General features: G+C 33.8%; 1 protein-coding gene across 3 annotated transcripts in view; it reads right to left on the reverse strand.

Moving 5' to 3' along the window:
* Positions 1-657: 657 nt before the first annotated feature.
* LOC149769965 (cyclic AMP-dependent transcription factor ATF-2-like) overlaps positions 658-15,212 on the reverse strand; it is a 65,960-nt gene continuing 51,405 nt past the window's right edge. For all 3 annotated transcript variants that reach the window (XM_089949614.1, XM_089949613.1, XM_089949615.1), the window contains 3 exons: positions 10,757-10,853; positions 8,942-9,050; positions 658-4,834 (listed from right to left, as the gene is read on the reverse strand). In XM_089949614.1, coding sequence (XP_089805740.1) covers positions 4,587-4,834; positions 8,942-9,050; positions 10,757-10,853 — 454 coding nt within the window. In that variant the 3' untranslated portion in view covers positions 658-4,586. The remainder of the gene's footprint in view (positions 4,835-8,941; positions 9,051-10,756; positions 10,854-15,212) is intronic.

The following is a 15,212-nucleotide window of genomic DNA, read 5'->3' on the forward strand; positions in this document are numbered from 1 at the left end:
TTCTTATATACAGACATTCAATTGTGAGAAATTCAGGAAAATGCACACAAACCATTCTTAATTTTAAAAAAAAATAGAATTGGACTTTTTTAACCCTCATTAAGTGAAAAAAATCTGATCTTCTTAAAACAGATCAATATTTCAACATTTTACAAATCGTTATGCTCAAATAACAACTACTGACTCAGTTCTGCTGGATCATTATTGTGGGTCTAACACACTTTCAATACACAATACAATACAGCCAGTATAGCTGGTGGAGGAATAACTGTGGAAAAGCCTAGTAAGAACCACTGACTTATGGGAAGCTACAATCAAGCTTTCTCACATACCGACACTGACACTGACTAAGCCTAAGACTTGAACCCATGTGGACAGGGGTGAGATGGCAGTGATTGGAAAAGGTACCCACCCATATCAATAGGTAATGGCAGGCAGATATAGTTTATGACAGAATTAAATATGCCAAACACTTACACCATGCAGTAACAATGTCACAATACATACCATTCTGTTGGCTCTTGAAGATCAACTTAAATTTAGGAGAAATGAAAATGGGCATGGTCTTTGTGTAGTAACAATGCTAATGTATTGTACAAGGAACTATACAGGTCTGCATCTTAACTTTAACAGTAAATGTAGACATAGTCAAGAACATGAGCTTTATAAACAGGTTTTATTAGTGGATCATATTTTCACACTTTTACAGCATCATAACTATCATATTTGGATTGCAATTTCTTCATTGCATTGAAACTTTTTCTCAGTACATAATTCATATCTATAGCTAGGTAACAATACTGAACACAATATCAAATGTGTCAGTATGCTTTCTCATTCAAGCATTATCAAAACAAAAACTTATGAATTTGAAAGAATATACTCTACATGTCACTAACAGGTACTGAAAAGAAAAGAACAGTAACTATTCCATCACATAAGTTTATGACACCCCCCACCTCAGTGGCTGAGTGGTCAAAAGTGCTCACCTTTTACAGATCACTGACATATTACTTCCATCCTCATGGGTTCAAGCCTCAGGCTCAGCCAATGTAGATATAGGATAAAGTTTGCCAGTAGCTTCCTGCAGGTCATTGGTTCTTCCCTGGGTTCTTCCTTCACAAAATATAATGACTGCTATGTATATCCTATCGTCCTAAAATGGCATTAAATCCACCCCAACCCCCTTCAAACTTTATTAAAAACACATCTTAATGTTACATATATCAACACCGTTGGACTGCACTAATTGAGACAAAACATTTCCGTTTTTTTCCTGAATGAGGTTCTCATTGTACATTTATGAATGCTACTCAACAGCAAACAAATATTGGGCTTTGGAAATGTGCATTTTTAATTGAAAAAAAAATTAATTTTTGGGTTCAAGAGTTAATTAGACATATGACCATGTACTAAACCACAGATTTATCACTAGAAACAAGTATAACAATTACAGATTAAAATTTTGCATTAAAATGTACTTAAAAAAACTGTCAACTTTATTCTACTAATTTGCATATGTTGGTATTAGTAATGTTTTCTATCTAGATAAGGGTTGTTTTAAATTTTGATCAAATAAATAAATATATATAATGCATCAATGTCAAGCATAGCCAATGTGTGGGATTTGGCACTGAGAACTGCCCAAGGAGTAAGAAGACGTCTATGTATTTTGCAGTGTCTGATAGAAAATTCACCACAAAGATTAGTTGGGAGCATGAGTGGTGGCAAAGGTTGCAGTTGGTAACATTGTTGAACACTATGTTCATAGTACGGACTGCCAAATAATATGCAAAGATTTAGCACAACACAGCTTTGTTATTTTAATACTAAAAGTGGAATTGGAGAAGATAAACTTCTTTATTTTTATCTCAAACTTTTTGAGATCACATGTTGCAGACATTAAGTTGGCACAATTAGTGGCATTAGTATCTTATACATATGAAAAGATACTAATATGAAACTAACTAGGATGTAACCAACTGACTTGACCAATATGATTGCCTGGGTGATTGGAATGACAATACAAATACAACAATACAAATATATGTAAGGCAACAACCAAATAATCCATACAGAAATTGTACCTCAACTGACTATGGAGTTCTGTAACCTCCAAAAAATCTGGTAAGAAATCAATAAATTTAACATGCAATCAGCTCAATTATGACTCAATTACATACTTTGTTTCTGTAATCAAGTACAAGTTGAAAATTCCCTATTCTGACACGACTCTGATAAATATTTGCAAAATTAGAGGTTTTTTCCTGTCAGAAAAAAGCATACTTGTTCTTTCTCCATACTTTCTGCCATTTTTCTGGAAGCAAGGAAACCATGTAGGAATCTAAAATATCGGTACTGATGTTAATGTCTGAATAAACCTGGTACTAATTAATACTTCCGTAGTAATATATTTAACCACTGTTAATAAACATTTAAATTTATGTTCCATCAACAAAGTTATAGTTTGTTGCAGGAAACTCATTCACTGCTGTTATTTTTGTGTTCACTAATCAAAAGGTCATTTTGGACATGACCTTCAATCAAACTGGTACATCATAAATTTTCATACTAATTAGGATTTATTTTGGTAACCAGATCATCGCCCAAAACATCAACATTTTTGTCCAAGGGTGTCATATAAAGTTGCTACTGAAGCCGATTGCTTGATAAAATGATAAAAATGTCGAAGTTTGTAATTTCAAGAATTTCAGGTATCACAAAAGAGCGTTCAACAGTACTTTACTATTGTAATGTACAGTAATTATCTGACATAGCAAAGCATACAACTGTACTTGACTGATGTTATTACAGTAGTTACTGGCAACACACAATAGACTGCAACATTACTTGGATGCTATTATGTACAGCAATTACTGGCAATTACATAGAAGCATGCAACAGTATTTAATTAATGTTATGTACAGTAATTACTTGCAACACAGACAAACATATAACAGCACTTGACTGATGCATATGCACAGCTATTTATTATCATTTATTTATCGTGTGCAGTGCATGTCCAGCCATTTAACAGTGTCATCATCAGCAAGGTGCAGGGCTTGCAGTCCATCAGGGAACTTTGTCAGTGGATGCACAGTAATTACTGGCATTACAGAAAAGCACACAATAGTACTTGACTGATGTACAGTAAAGAAGGCAACAGTACTTGATTGATGTTATGAACAGTAATTACTGACAACAAAGAAAGTATGCAACATGATTGATGTTATGTACAGTAATTACTAAAAACACAGAAAGCCTGCCAAAGTACTTGATTGATGTTATGTACAGTAATTACTAAAAACACATAAAAGCCTGCCAAAGTACTTGATTGATGTTATGTACAGTAATTACTAAAAACACAGAAAAGCCTGCCAAAGTACTTGATTGATGTTATGTACAGTAATTACTAAAAACACAGAAAAGCCTGCCAAAGTACTTGATTGATGTTATGTACAGTAATTACTAAAAACACAGAAAAGCCTGCCAAAGTACTTGATTGATGTTATGTGCAGTAATTACTAAAACACAGAAAAGCATGCCAAAGTACTTGCTTGATGTTGTGTACAGTAATTACTAAAAACACAGAAAAGCATGCCAAAGTATTTGATTGATGATGTTATGTAGAGTAATTAGCGGCAATAGAGAAAAGCATGCAACTGCACTTGACTGTTGTTATGTAGCATAATTACTGTCAATAGAGAAAAGCATGCAACATTATTTGATTGATCTTATGAATAGTAATTACTGGCAAAACAGAAAAGCATGCTGCTGTAATTTGCTTATGTTATGTACATTAATTTCATTACTCTTTATTTGTTTACACTTAATGTAGTACTGAAAAAATTAAAAGCCAACAATTGTATTCAGTGCTATAAACTTAGAGCTGCTTAAGTAAAGGATAAATGGATACTTTAAAATGCTTTCAATAGATACCCATAGATTTTTAGGTTAGAACAGTATAGGATTTTCAGCATGAATTTTGAGTAACCAAAGTACCCTGGTTGACATTTAGATATTTACAATATAACCCCCACCCCTGCCCACCCCACCTCACCACCGCCAAAACAAATGTCTTTCCTGGGTATCATGCATTTCTAAATGGAACAGTTCTTTCTTCATTACCAACAGAATCTAAGACACCATACAGAAGAACAACAGAAGAACAGAAGAGTAAAGGGAATGATATGCATATAAACATTTTACAAACACACTTTTGCATTGCTGATGCACATTTAGTTAATGTTTGGTGAATTTGATAGTTTCACAAGGCAATTATATGAACTATACATATAAAAATGTGTGCTTCTTTAAACACATGTGCATTACATTAACTCCAGTAGAAAATAATATGATTTCACTTGGTCCTTTTCGTCATCCTCAAGTTGGTTGTCTTGACATTATCACAATGGTCATGGACAGAACAGCAAAAATAAAGCAGTAGGAATTATAAAGGGATAATATTTTCAAGGATTTATAAATGCTTGCATCCAAGAAGTTAAATGGTCTCTTAAGCACATGGTTCAATACATGCAGTAATCACTAATTCATGCTGAGTTCAATGTCCAATGGTTAAGCCTTGGTCAGGACTCATCATCATCATCATCACTGTCATCATCATCATCATCATCTCCTTTTGTAAAGATGTTTAGGTTAGGTGTTACTACAGTGGGTATCATGGTAATGGTGCTAGGTGTCCCTATGTTGGTTGCCACTGAAACCCTTTGGATTGAAGATATGACAGTACTTGGTGTAAGACCTGAAGATGTGCTAAGAACTCGATTTCCACTGACCAAGCTAGTTACTGGGACTGGATCATTTAATAAGTTATCTGAAAGAAAAATGTTACTGACTTAAAATATTAAACAACAACTCTTATGATGCTATTTTACTCTAACCTTTAACCTCTAACCTTTAAATCTATAATTTTCTTTGTTAAGATATGTGCCAAGCCATTGATATAGTTTGTTCAAAAAACTTATTTCAGAATAAAGGCTACTGTGCAAAATCCATTTCTCTTTGATGCAAAATGATCCTGACCTTTAATCTTATAACCCTCAAACTGAAAGGCTTTGTCCTATCCTAAGTACAAACTATCCACAAAGCTTGGTCCAGGTGTGTGATGTAGAACTAATGATAATGTTTCTCCTTTCAGTTAATGACCTTGATATTTTATATTATGACCTCCAAATTAACAGGCTTATATCACAATCAATTCATAAAGTTAGCTCCAGGATGTAATAAGGAATTAAAATGTCTGCATGGAAATTATTTTTCTTTCAGTTGCTGTGACCATGAACTTCCAAACCCCCAAAACAGTAGCCTTTTTTCCTTATCCAACATGCAAACTATTTAAAATGTTTTTCAGTGGTAGATAATGGAGAACTTTATTTATTACATGTATTTTTTTTAAAAACAATATGTTTTTCTGAAGCTAACTTCTCTGCTTCATATTCATATAACTATATATATATATATATATATATGTATACACACACAAACACATATATATATATATGATTATACAACTAGATATAACTATATATATACACACACACATATAACTATCTTATATATATATATATAGATACATACTCACACACACACACAAAGAAATGCAACACATGCTAGAAATGGAAAGAAATATTTCCTTTAATTATGTAATGTTAATGATTAAAGTATCTACAATTCTGGATCAATCATATATACCATATACAAGTAGTGTTTTTTTTTGTTTTAAAAAAGCTGCATTTGAATTGAAGACATTTATCTCTGCCATTTTCAACTTTTTTTGAAATTTTCACTGTAAATCCATAATTTATGATAAATTACATGTTAATATTTTAAAGAAAGTGCCATGCTAATGAGATCTGATTAGTTAGTTCGGGTGACTCAGTGGTTTTAATAAAGGTTATGTCCCTTTGCAATCGGTCAATTAATCACCAGGGGAAATAACTCAGTCAGAAGTTCTTTCAGAGAAAGCATGATAAAATAAGCTATACTTTTTTTGTCTTTGAGACATTTATGCTTGCTATAAAATTGATACAAAGTTAAATATACTTTCATTACTTCTAATATACTTTCATTACTTCTAATTTATCTGACTCATTTACACAGAGTAATGCATTGTTTGTCCAATAACTGCCCATGTGTTGCAAACAGACATGATGCTTAATTCTGTGGAGATCATTTTGTGAGACATGCAAGTGTGTAAAAAGTAGATCCTGTCTAGTTTTCTACATATGCCTATGTGACAGTCTGCACTTCTTTTAAGATTCATAAGTGTCTGTAACTGGAGATGTATGTAAATCACATAAGTACAATAATAACTATATTGTGCAAATTAAAGGTAAAGTTCTAAATATATAATATGAAAGATTGCACAAAAACGTTAGAAATAAAACCCTTCAAAATAAATGTTAACATGAAGTATTACAATATAAAAATATTAGATTAAAAGTGTTTTAATATTGTTTAAGAAGTATCAATACAAAAATCCTTAAAATATATGCTCATAATCTGTAATATAAATCAAATCCCCTTTTGCAAGATTTGATATGGTGGTAGTTGGCTTGTGAAAGGATTGGGTAAGAGTCCATCTGTACGTTGCAATCTGATGCAATGTATTCTAACAACATGGATGCCCTAGTACAGTGCCTGAAAACTGGCCTAAAACTTGACTTGTGCTAGGTACATAGATATGAAAAAAAAGACAGACATTCAAACAGTAATAAGAGAACGGGTCCAGCATAATACATGTCAAAACATAGAAGGTGAGCTTATTACCAAACACAGATATCCTTTGTAATGTTGCCAACAGTTTTGTACAAAACTGGAGCTTTTCACCAGACAAACATAATTACACTGTATGGTCTGAATCATTTAGGTACAAAAGCTATCTGGATGATAATAAGTATTAATGAGCTTGCTTTACACCACTATAGTACTGGGTTTGATTCTAATATATGCAAGGTTAAGTACTGTATTTATCCAATGATAAGCTTAAGCTGAAGCCCACATCTAATTTTTATACATATTTTGTCCAGTATTTATTAAATATATCTTTCATAATAAGCACATTCTGACCATCCAGGAAAATTTATTTGGCTGGTCCCTTGGTCCTGTTATTTTAGAAATACTACTGATGTTATTCTGAGATTCCTTCTGAATACAGTATGCTGCCTCAAAGACTTCATGACTACATATCAACAGCCGAACCAAGAAAACAGTATCATGTTAGAATTTGCATTAAACTGGCATACAGTGAATAGTTTAAACTGTCTGAGAGGTGACATAGTGGAGCTGGTTACTGATTACTTGTTTAACTTAAGTGCTGATGGAATGACATGATAGGCTTTGTGTACCACAGATGACTACATGTCAAATCAGTCTTGGTAATGGGTCTTACAAATTCACAGAACCATTTTAGTTAGAAATAAGTATGGATCTGACAACTCACAGTACAGTTTTGGTTATGAAACGAGTATGGATCTAACAAACACTCAGTACAGTTTTGGTTATGAAATGAGTATGGAAGTGTGGGTCTCATAAACTGACAGTAGAGTTCTGGTTATGAAACGAGTATGTGTCTGACAAACTCACAGTATAGTTTTGGTTATGAAATGAGTATGGGAGTGTGGGTTTCATAAGCTGATAGTAGAGTTCTGGTTATGAAATGAACATTTGTCTGACAAACTCACAGTACAGTTTAGGTTATGAAATGAGTATGGGAGTATTGGTCTGACAAAGACTCAGTACTGTTTTAGTTATGAAATGAGTATGTGTTTGACACACTCACAGTACAGTTTTGGTTTTGAAATGAGCATGTGCCTGACACACTCACAGTACAATTTTTGTTTTGAAATGAGTATGTGTCAGACACAATCACAGTACAGTTCTGGTTTTGAAATGAGTATGTGTCTGACACACAGTACAGTTCTGGTTTTGAAATGAGCATGTGCCTGACAAACTGAAAGTATAGTATTGGTTTTGAATTGAGTCACAGTAAACTTTTAATAGGATTGGTCAGTAGGACATTTAACTTCTGACAATCCATAAACAGCAATGTCCATAATCTTCCTATGAGAGAAATACTCCAATCCGCTGCCAGCTTGGTGAGTGCAGTAAATAATTTCAGTACATTTTACATAGTATAGTGCTTTAGTGTTGAACATTGATGGCCAGACCAAAGTACAATGGGTGAGCTAATATAAAATACAATATCCAACAGTACACATTCTGTAACTTGATAACAAGAATGGTATTATTATATGCTCATTTTTTTCTCCATTAAGTTTAATTGTCAGATGTATGTAGTATTTTTCCATATTGCATGGCTTCATATTGCTTAACATGTATGCCTAAAAACAGTAAAGTGTATTAGTAACTACTTTGTTAACAAAACCATGTACACTCATGTCAAAGAATCTATAGCTTTTGGTTGATTAGATCTGTTTGTGAATGAACAGTGCAAGTTGTTTCATTCATTTGAAAGCTGAGATGATAAAGGTCAGGCAGTATTACTCAGAAAAAAAACATTCATATTTTCCCATACAAATGCAGTAACCTAGAATTACATTCACTTTTCAAAAAATTAAAGTGAATACAATTATATTTGAAGAGAAACCTTATTTTAAATATTTTTATGGCTGAATTGCACATAAATAGTGTAACATGATTTGACATACTTTTTTGTCAAAATAGACCTGTTGTGACATAATGCTACGTAATAAACATATTGGATATTATTTGTACAATGGTAACCATTATCTGCCTGGAAGTCACAAGCTGGGTGTATAATACTCAGACTTACATGTAGTGTGTTGTGGGACCTGCAGTGACATAATGCTACGTAACAAACATATTGGATATTATTTGTACAATGGTAACCATTATCTGCCTGGAAGTCACAAGCTGGGTGTATAATACTCAGACTTACATGTAGTGTGTTGTGGGACCTGCTGCTGGAGAGTGATGGGACAGTCTTTGTGAGCCAGGAGAAGTGACTTCAGCTGGGCGACTTCTGTTCGCAACTGGTTACACTCACCCTGTAAACAGGAAACAAACATTTAGACAATTAATTAAAGAACTTCATCAATATCTCACAGTGACCTAATTCTGAAGCAATGTAATATTGCTAAATAAGATACATCTGATAACCATCTGTCATACACTAGTAATATAAACAGTGTCATGACTGTAATATGAATTAATTAATTGGATAATAAACAAATTTGCCCCAAAGTAACTTTATAGTGAGCTAAAGGTCAAAGTGACATACTAAGGAACTGACTTATTACACACTGAAATATCTGACAAATTTCATCACACTGCTATAATGTATGCCTGAGAAATCGAACTAAATACAAAGTTCTTTACAAGAAATGCATCCATGCAACACAGATGCACCTGCCAATGCTCAAGACCATATTGAAACAATGGCCATAACTCCTTAGAGTTCTACAGGAAAACTATAAAAAATCAAACCATAGATTTCCAAATGGAAAGCCTCACAAAGAATTTTGGCTTTGATGCATTAAGTTCTTCCTAATCTATTGAGTAGAAATAAAATGTTGTGATACCCTCCATATCTTCATCGGATTCATTGGTCTTGCTATTGTTCCATTACACTACTTAGTTTAATATAAAGAGTTTATGTTATCAACCTGGCAATGATGTTGGTGCTACTATCTCACCTACAGTTTCATAGTAAGCCTAATGCTGCTAGCCCAACAGATCGTGATGGATTGCCATTAATGTTGCTAGCCCAACAGATCCTTATGAATTGCCATTAATGCTGCTAGCCCCAACAAATCTTAAAGGATTGCCATTAATGCTGCTAGCTCAACATATCCTTATGAATTGCCATTAATGTTGCTAGCCCCAACAGATTTTGAAGGATTGCCATTAATGTTGCTAGCCCCAAAGATCCTTATGAATTTCCATTAATGGTGCTAGCCCAACAGATCTTGAAGGATTGATACTAATGCTGCTAGCCCAACATATCCTTATGAATTGCCATTAATGTTGCTAGCCCAACAGATCTTGAAGGACTGCCATTAATGTTGCTAGCCCCACAGATCCTTATGAATTGCCATTAATGGTGCTAGCCCAACAGATCTTGAAGGATTGATACTAATGCTGCTAGCCCAACATATCCTTATGAATTGCCATTAATGTTGCTAGCCCAACAGATCTTGAAGGATTGCCATTAATGTTGCTAGCCCCACAGATCCTTATGAATTGCCATTAATGGTGCTAGCCCAACTGATCTTGAAGGATTTATACTAATGCTGCTAGCCCAACATATCCTTATGAATTGCCATTAATGTTGCTAGCCCAACAGATCTTGAAGGATTGCCATTGATGTTGCTAGCCCCACAGATCCTTATGAATTGGCATTAATGGTGCTAGCCCAACAGATCTTGAAGGATTGCCATTAATGTTGCTAGCCCCACAGATCCTTATGAATTGCCATTAATGTTGCTAGCCCAACAGATCTTCATTGATTGCCAGTAAATCTAGCAATTGCAAGGGAGGTAACCACTGCTAATCGTTTTCTCTCAGGACTGCTATGAGTTATGTTCATTTATATATCTTACCTAGGCTTTTAACGTCAAAAGGCCAGTAAAGGTATATATAGAAAGGGCCCTTTTTAAAACACAATATCTTTATTAACACAAGATAGACATATTCTACTGGCTTTGACAGATTAAAACCTTCCATGCCACAAATTGATGATAGTTCATAACACCTGTAGCCTGGTATTAGTAGATGTCAATTCCTCGGCTTTTCTTTCCAAGTTTACAATCCACTGCTTCCTTTTCTGTCTACACCTTGCTGCAGCTGCTCTGTGGAGAAAATAATAATTATCATACTTAAAGAATTTCCCATTTTATTGCTCTATCTCATATTTTTTTATATTAGACATGCATAGTTTTATATCCTATATGTGTTAATTGTGCATGAGTTTAAAGACACATGAGGCAATATCAAAGGTTAATTTACAAGGCTTGCAAGAATTGCACCACCAAACCTAATGCATGCACATGGGGCTGGATGAACTTATTGTTATCACTTTGCAATGGAAAATGACTGGACTGGATGACACTCTATCAACAGTGATGGATTAACTGCATATCATACATCTGAAAAACTAAACAAAGATACTTCTACACTGTGCCTTTTTATTCATATTACCACCCCTAACATTCAACTCATCCCATTCACATGGTGAATACCCTATACTTTGTATTCATATTACTACACCTGACATTAAACTCATCCCATTTCCATGGTGAATACTCTACACTTTCTATTCATATTACAACCCTGACATTCAACTCATCCCATTTCCATGGTGAATACCCTATTCTTGTTATTCATATAACCACCCCTGACATTTAAATTATCCCAATGACATTCCACTCATCCCAATGACAGAAAACAAATCCTTTGAATATAATTTAATTTGTCTAACTATGACTGCATATGCAAATACTGGTCAAAAACTATTTGGATATATCACCGTAAATGAGATTTAAGTAAATTTAATCTCTGACCCTTCCCAGGGACCTCACATGAAGGAGACAGAAATAATATCATTCGTTTGCATGCTAAGCATGTAGGCCAGATAACCATGTGGACAAGATAGCTAACAAGTTTTGTTGTTGTTATTGTGGGTTTAATGCCATTTTTCAGAACACGATAGGCTAAACATGGCGGCCAGTATAATTGGCAGATGAAGAACCTGGGAAAACCCCATACATACACATTTTTTTCAACACATGACTCGAACCTACACTGACAATGGTGGGATTGTAGTGATCAGTAACAGCAGGTGCTTTAGACCACTTAAAGCCAAATTTGCCTAGCAATTAAGGATTAATAGTGGTATTGGATACACAGATGGATATTCAGTAAAGCAAAGAAAGATGGGCATGCAAGAACAAAAATAGTAGTACAGTGGTCACCCTCATATATTTTCAACCCTTATACACCAGGAAAGTGGCCTTATAAAATGGGTGTCCATTCAAAGGGGGACTATATTTGTGATTAGTATATGTATGTATATGAAGCAAGAAAGTTACATGTAACTTCAAAACATTTAACGTATTCATTTCAAATTGTAAATATACATTAATAGTTGCTAATTCTTAATTTGGATGATCTTGACATATTCAGAGCAAAACCATACAAAATCCTTGTCATTTAAATTTTGGTGCAAACATCGCCCAACATCTAGAATCATTCTCTTTTTGTTTACTCTATTTTCCCACTGATGCAGAATATTCTCCTTATCTGTTACTATGTTGTTTCTTCAAGTCTTTCCAACAACAAGTTTGGAACTCTTCAACCGAATTAACAAACTTTTACTTTTCTTTTAAATTAAGAATTTTCCATTTACATGATAAAATATTGATCTTTTGTAATGACTTCTTCATTTGCTGCCAACTGCGATTTAATCATGCGATGAAATCTTTCTTGAGCAGACGAAATGCTTTGTGTATAAAGGAAGTTACACATGTACTGTCACATAATTTTTTGCTCATTGCCTGGTAACCTGTTTTGTTCAAGGTACATTCTCTTCGTGTGTGAATCTTCGTGTGTGAATCTACAAAAGCTATATTTAGCCTACGTATGCCAAAAAATCTCGTGACAGTAAGTGTATCGCTTCCTTTAAAAACAAGGTATTTCAACTAAACCACAAAAGTTTCGTCGTCAACTCTAAAAAAGTTTTTGTCAGCATAATTAAATTGCAGTACTGTACAATTAGGATCATAAGAATAAAGTGTCACAAAACTTTAACAAGTCACCAAGAAAATAAACAATTATTACTTTAGAAGAAAAAGTTAAAGTTATCTGACTCAATGACAATGCACAGAGTTCAAGAGCTCTTGCTAAAACAGTTTATGTTAGAAATACTCAAATAAACAACACCATAAGGAGAAAGCAGTGGGATAATGGAGAAATGGAATGAGAATGATTCTAAATGGCAAGCAATGTTTGTGCCAAGATTTAAATGGTTTTGCAGTGCACATGCCAACAATACCCCACTCACATTTCATGCTTAAGAATCAAGAATGTATGTTCACTTGAAATATGTCTATTCTTCGAAACTTTTAATAATTAATACTACTTTTAAATCAAGATATAAAAGCTTTGAAGTTACGTGTCGCTTCCTTACTACATATACATTCATATACTTCTCATAAATAGAACCCCTATAATTATGAGCAATACCCAATCTGGCAAGGCATGATGTCCAATAAATATAACTGTAAGAAATACCTAAATAGACAAGGCATGATGTCCAATAAATATAACTGTAAGAAATACCTAAATAGACAAAGCAAGATGTCCAATAAATATAATTGTGAGCAAAACCCAAATTGACAAGTCATGATATCCAATAAATATAATTGTGAGCAATACCTAAACTGACAAGGCATGATGTCCAAAAAACTGTAAGCAATACCTAAATAGACAAGGCATGATGTCCAATAAACATAACTGTAATAAATACCTAAATAGACAAGACATGATGTCCAATAAACATAACTGTAAGAAATACCTAAATAGACAAGACATGATGTCCAATAAATATAACTGTAAGAAATACCTAAATAGACAAGACATGATGTCCAATAAACATAACTGAGCAATACCTAAACTGACAAGACATGATGTCCAATAAATGTGTGTGTGTGTATGGTTTGGATTTTTAACATAGCTTTAGCAAGTTTTCAGTCATATCGCTATGATGTCTACAGCATGGCAGTTTATAGTGATGTCTAGCACTGAGGCATCATGCTGCAGACATGTAGCACAACCTTGGGATTGCAGTATATTGAATCTAGGACCTCTGAATGCGAGATAAGACAACTATCGCCTGCCTGCACGATCCAGCACCCATACTACCACGGCCACCTCCACATCACCAAAAAATGATGTTTTGGTATCCGTTCATATACGTCTTTCCTTAGTTCGATCCAACAAGTTGTTCGAGTTATGTTTCATATCATATCTGCAACTAGTGGATTCTTGTTCCATTTGTTATTATGACGCTATGCTGTAATTATAGGTTACTGCATTTGTATGGGAAAATAGGAACGAGTTTTCAGAATGAATACTGCACGAACTTGTGAGTGCAGTATATCCTTCCGACAAAACGAGTTTATATTTTCCCATACAAATGCAGTAACCTTTTAATTATATGCTCATTTATTTATTCTACCTAAGGTTTAATTATATAAACAAAATACACAAGAAGAAACAAAGTAAGTGAATGTACACCGTATTCCAAACTAAATACACAAGCACAGATTCATCATTACACAACATCAACATTATTAATGGGCACATAACTCCGCCCAGATAAATTTGTACTTAGTCGCGTGCTAGACATAACTCTTGAAAGAAAATGGCATTTTAAAATTAAAATTTAGATTCATATTGTGAATGAATACACATTGCAACATCTTTTTCAGTTGATCTGGAATGAATAGATTTTGGTATTTTTATTGATTCCACGAAATTTTGTGATCATGGACTGGATTCATCTGTGCAAATTCTACATGAAATTCATTGGATTGAAGTAGTGAGGGAGACGCGTGTTGACATTTGCAAGTGTTTCTGTTCTGCCATTGAATATTCAAAATCATAATGTGGTAAAAATAATAAGTCTTTCAATTGCAATTATCAAAAAGACACTATCGAATTTAATGTTTATTTCATTTTGAGTGCAATAAGGAGAATGCAACTGCACTTGGAATATATTCAAAAATACAGTACAATTTTGAAATGTGTAATGAAGCTTGAGAACCCATGACATGGATCATGTAATTTGGATTTGCAGAACTACTATAGGAAATTCAAGATTTAAAACTGTAAGTATATTTTTTGCCATTCTTATTACCAGCAATTTTATTACATCTGACATCTCCCGCCTAAATCCGAAACATTGTATCAAAAAAGTTAACGTGGAATGTAGCAAAGCAGCTGGTATGTGGCAGTCCATGAAAACATCTGCTTTAGTTCATTCAGAAACAAATGTAATCAACCAAAATGTAAACTGCCTACTATGTGAGTTAACATGATTTGTTTATAAAAAGTGCTGGCCATCTGTGTCCATTGTTTGTTAACAACAGAAAGTAGTTCCTTTAAGAGTGCAATATGAAGTTGCGCATGAGTTCATTATCATAAAATAC

Source organism: Sinohyriopsis cumingii, unplaced genomic scaffold (genome assembly GCF_028554795.1).
Source record: "Sinohyriopsis cumingii isolate HCF-2022 unplaced genomic scaffold, ASM2855479v2 utg002917l, whole genome shotgun sequence".
Taxonomy (NCBI): Eukaryota; Metazoa; Mollusca; class Bivalvia; order Unionida; family Unionidae; genus Sinohyriopsis; species Sinohyriopsis cumingii.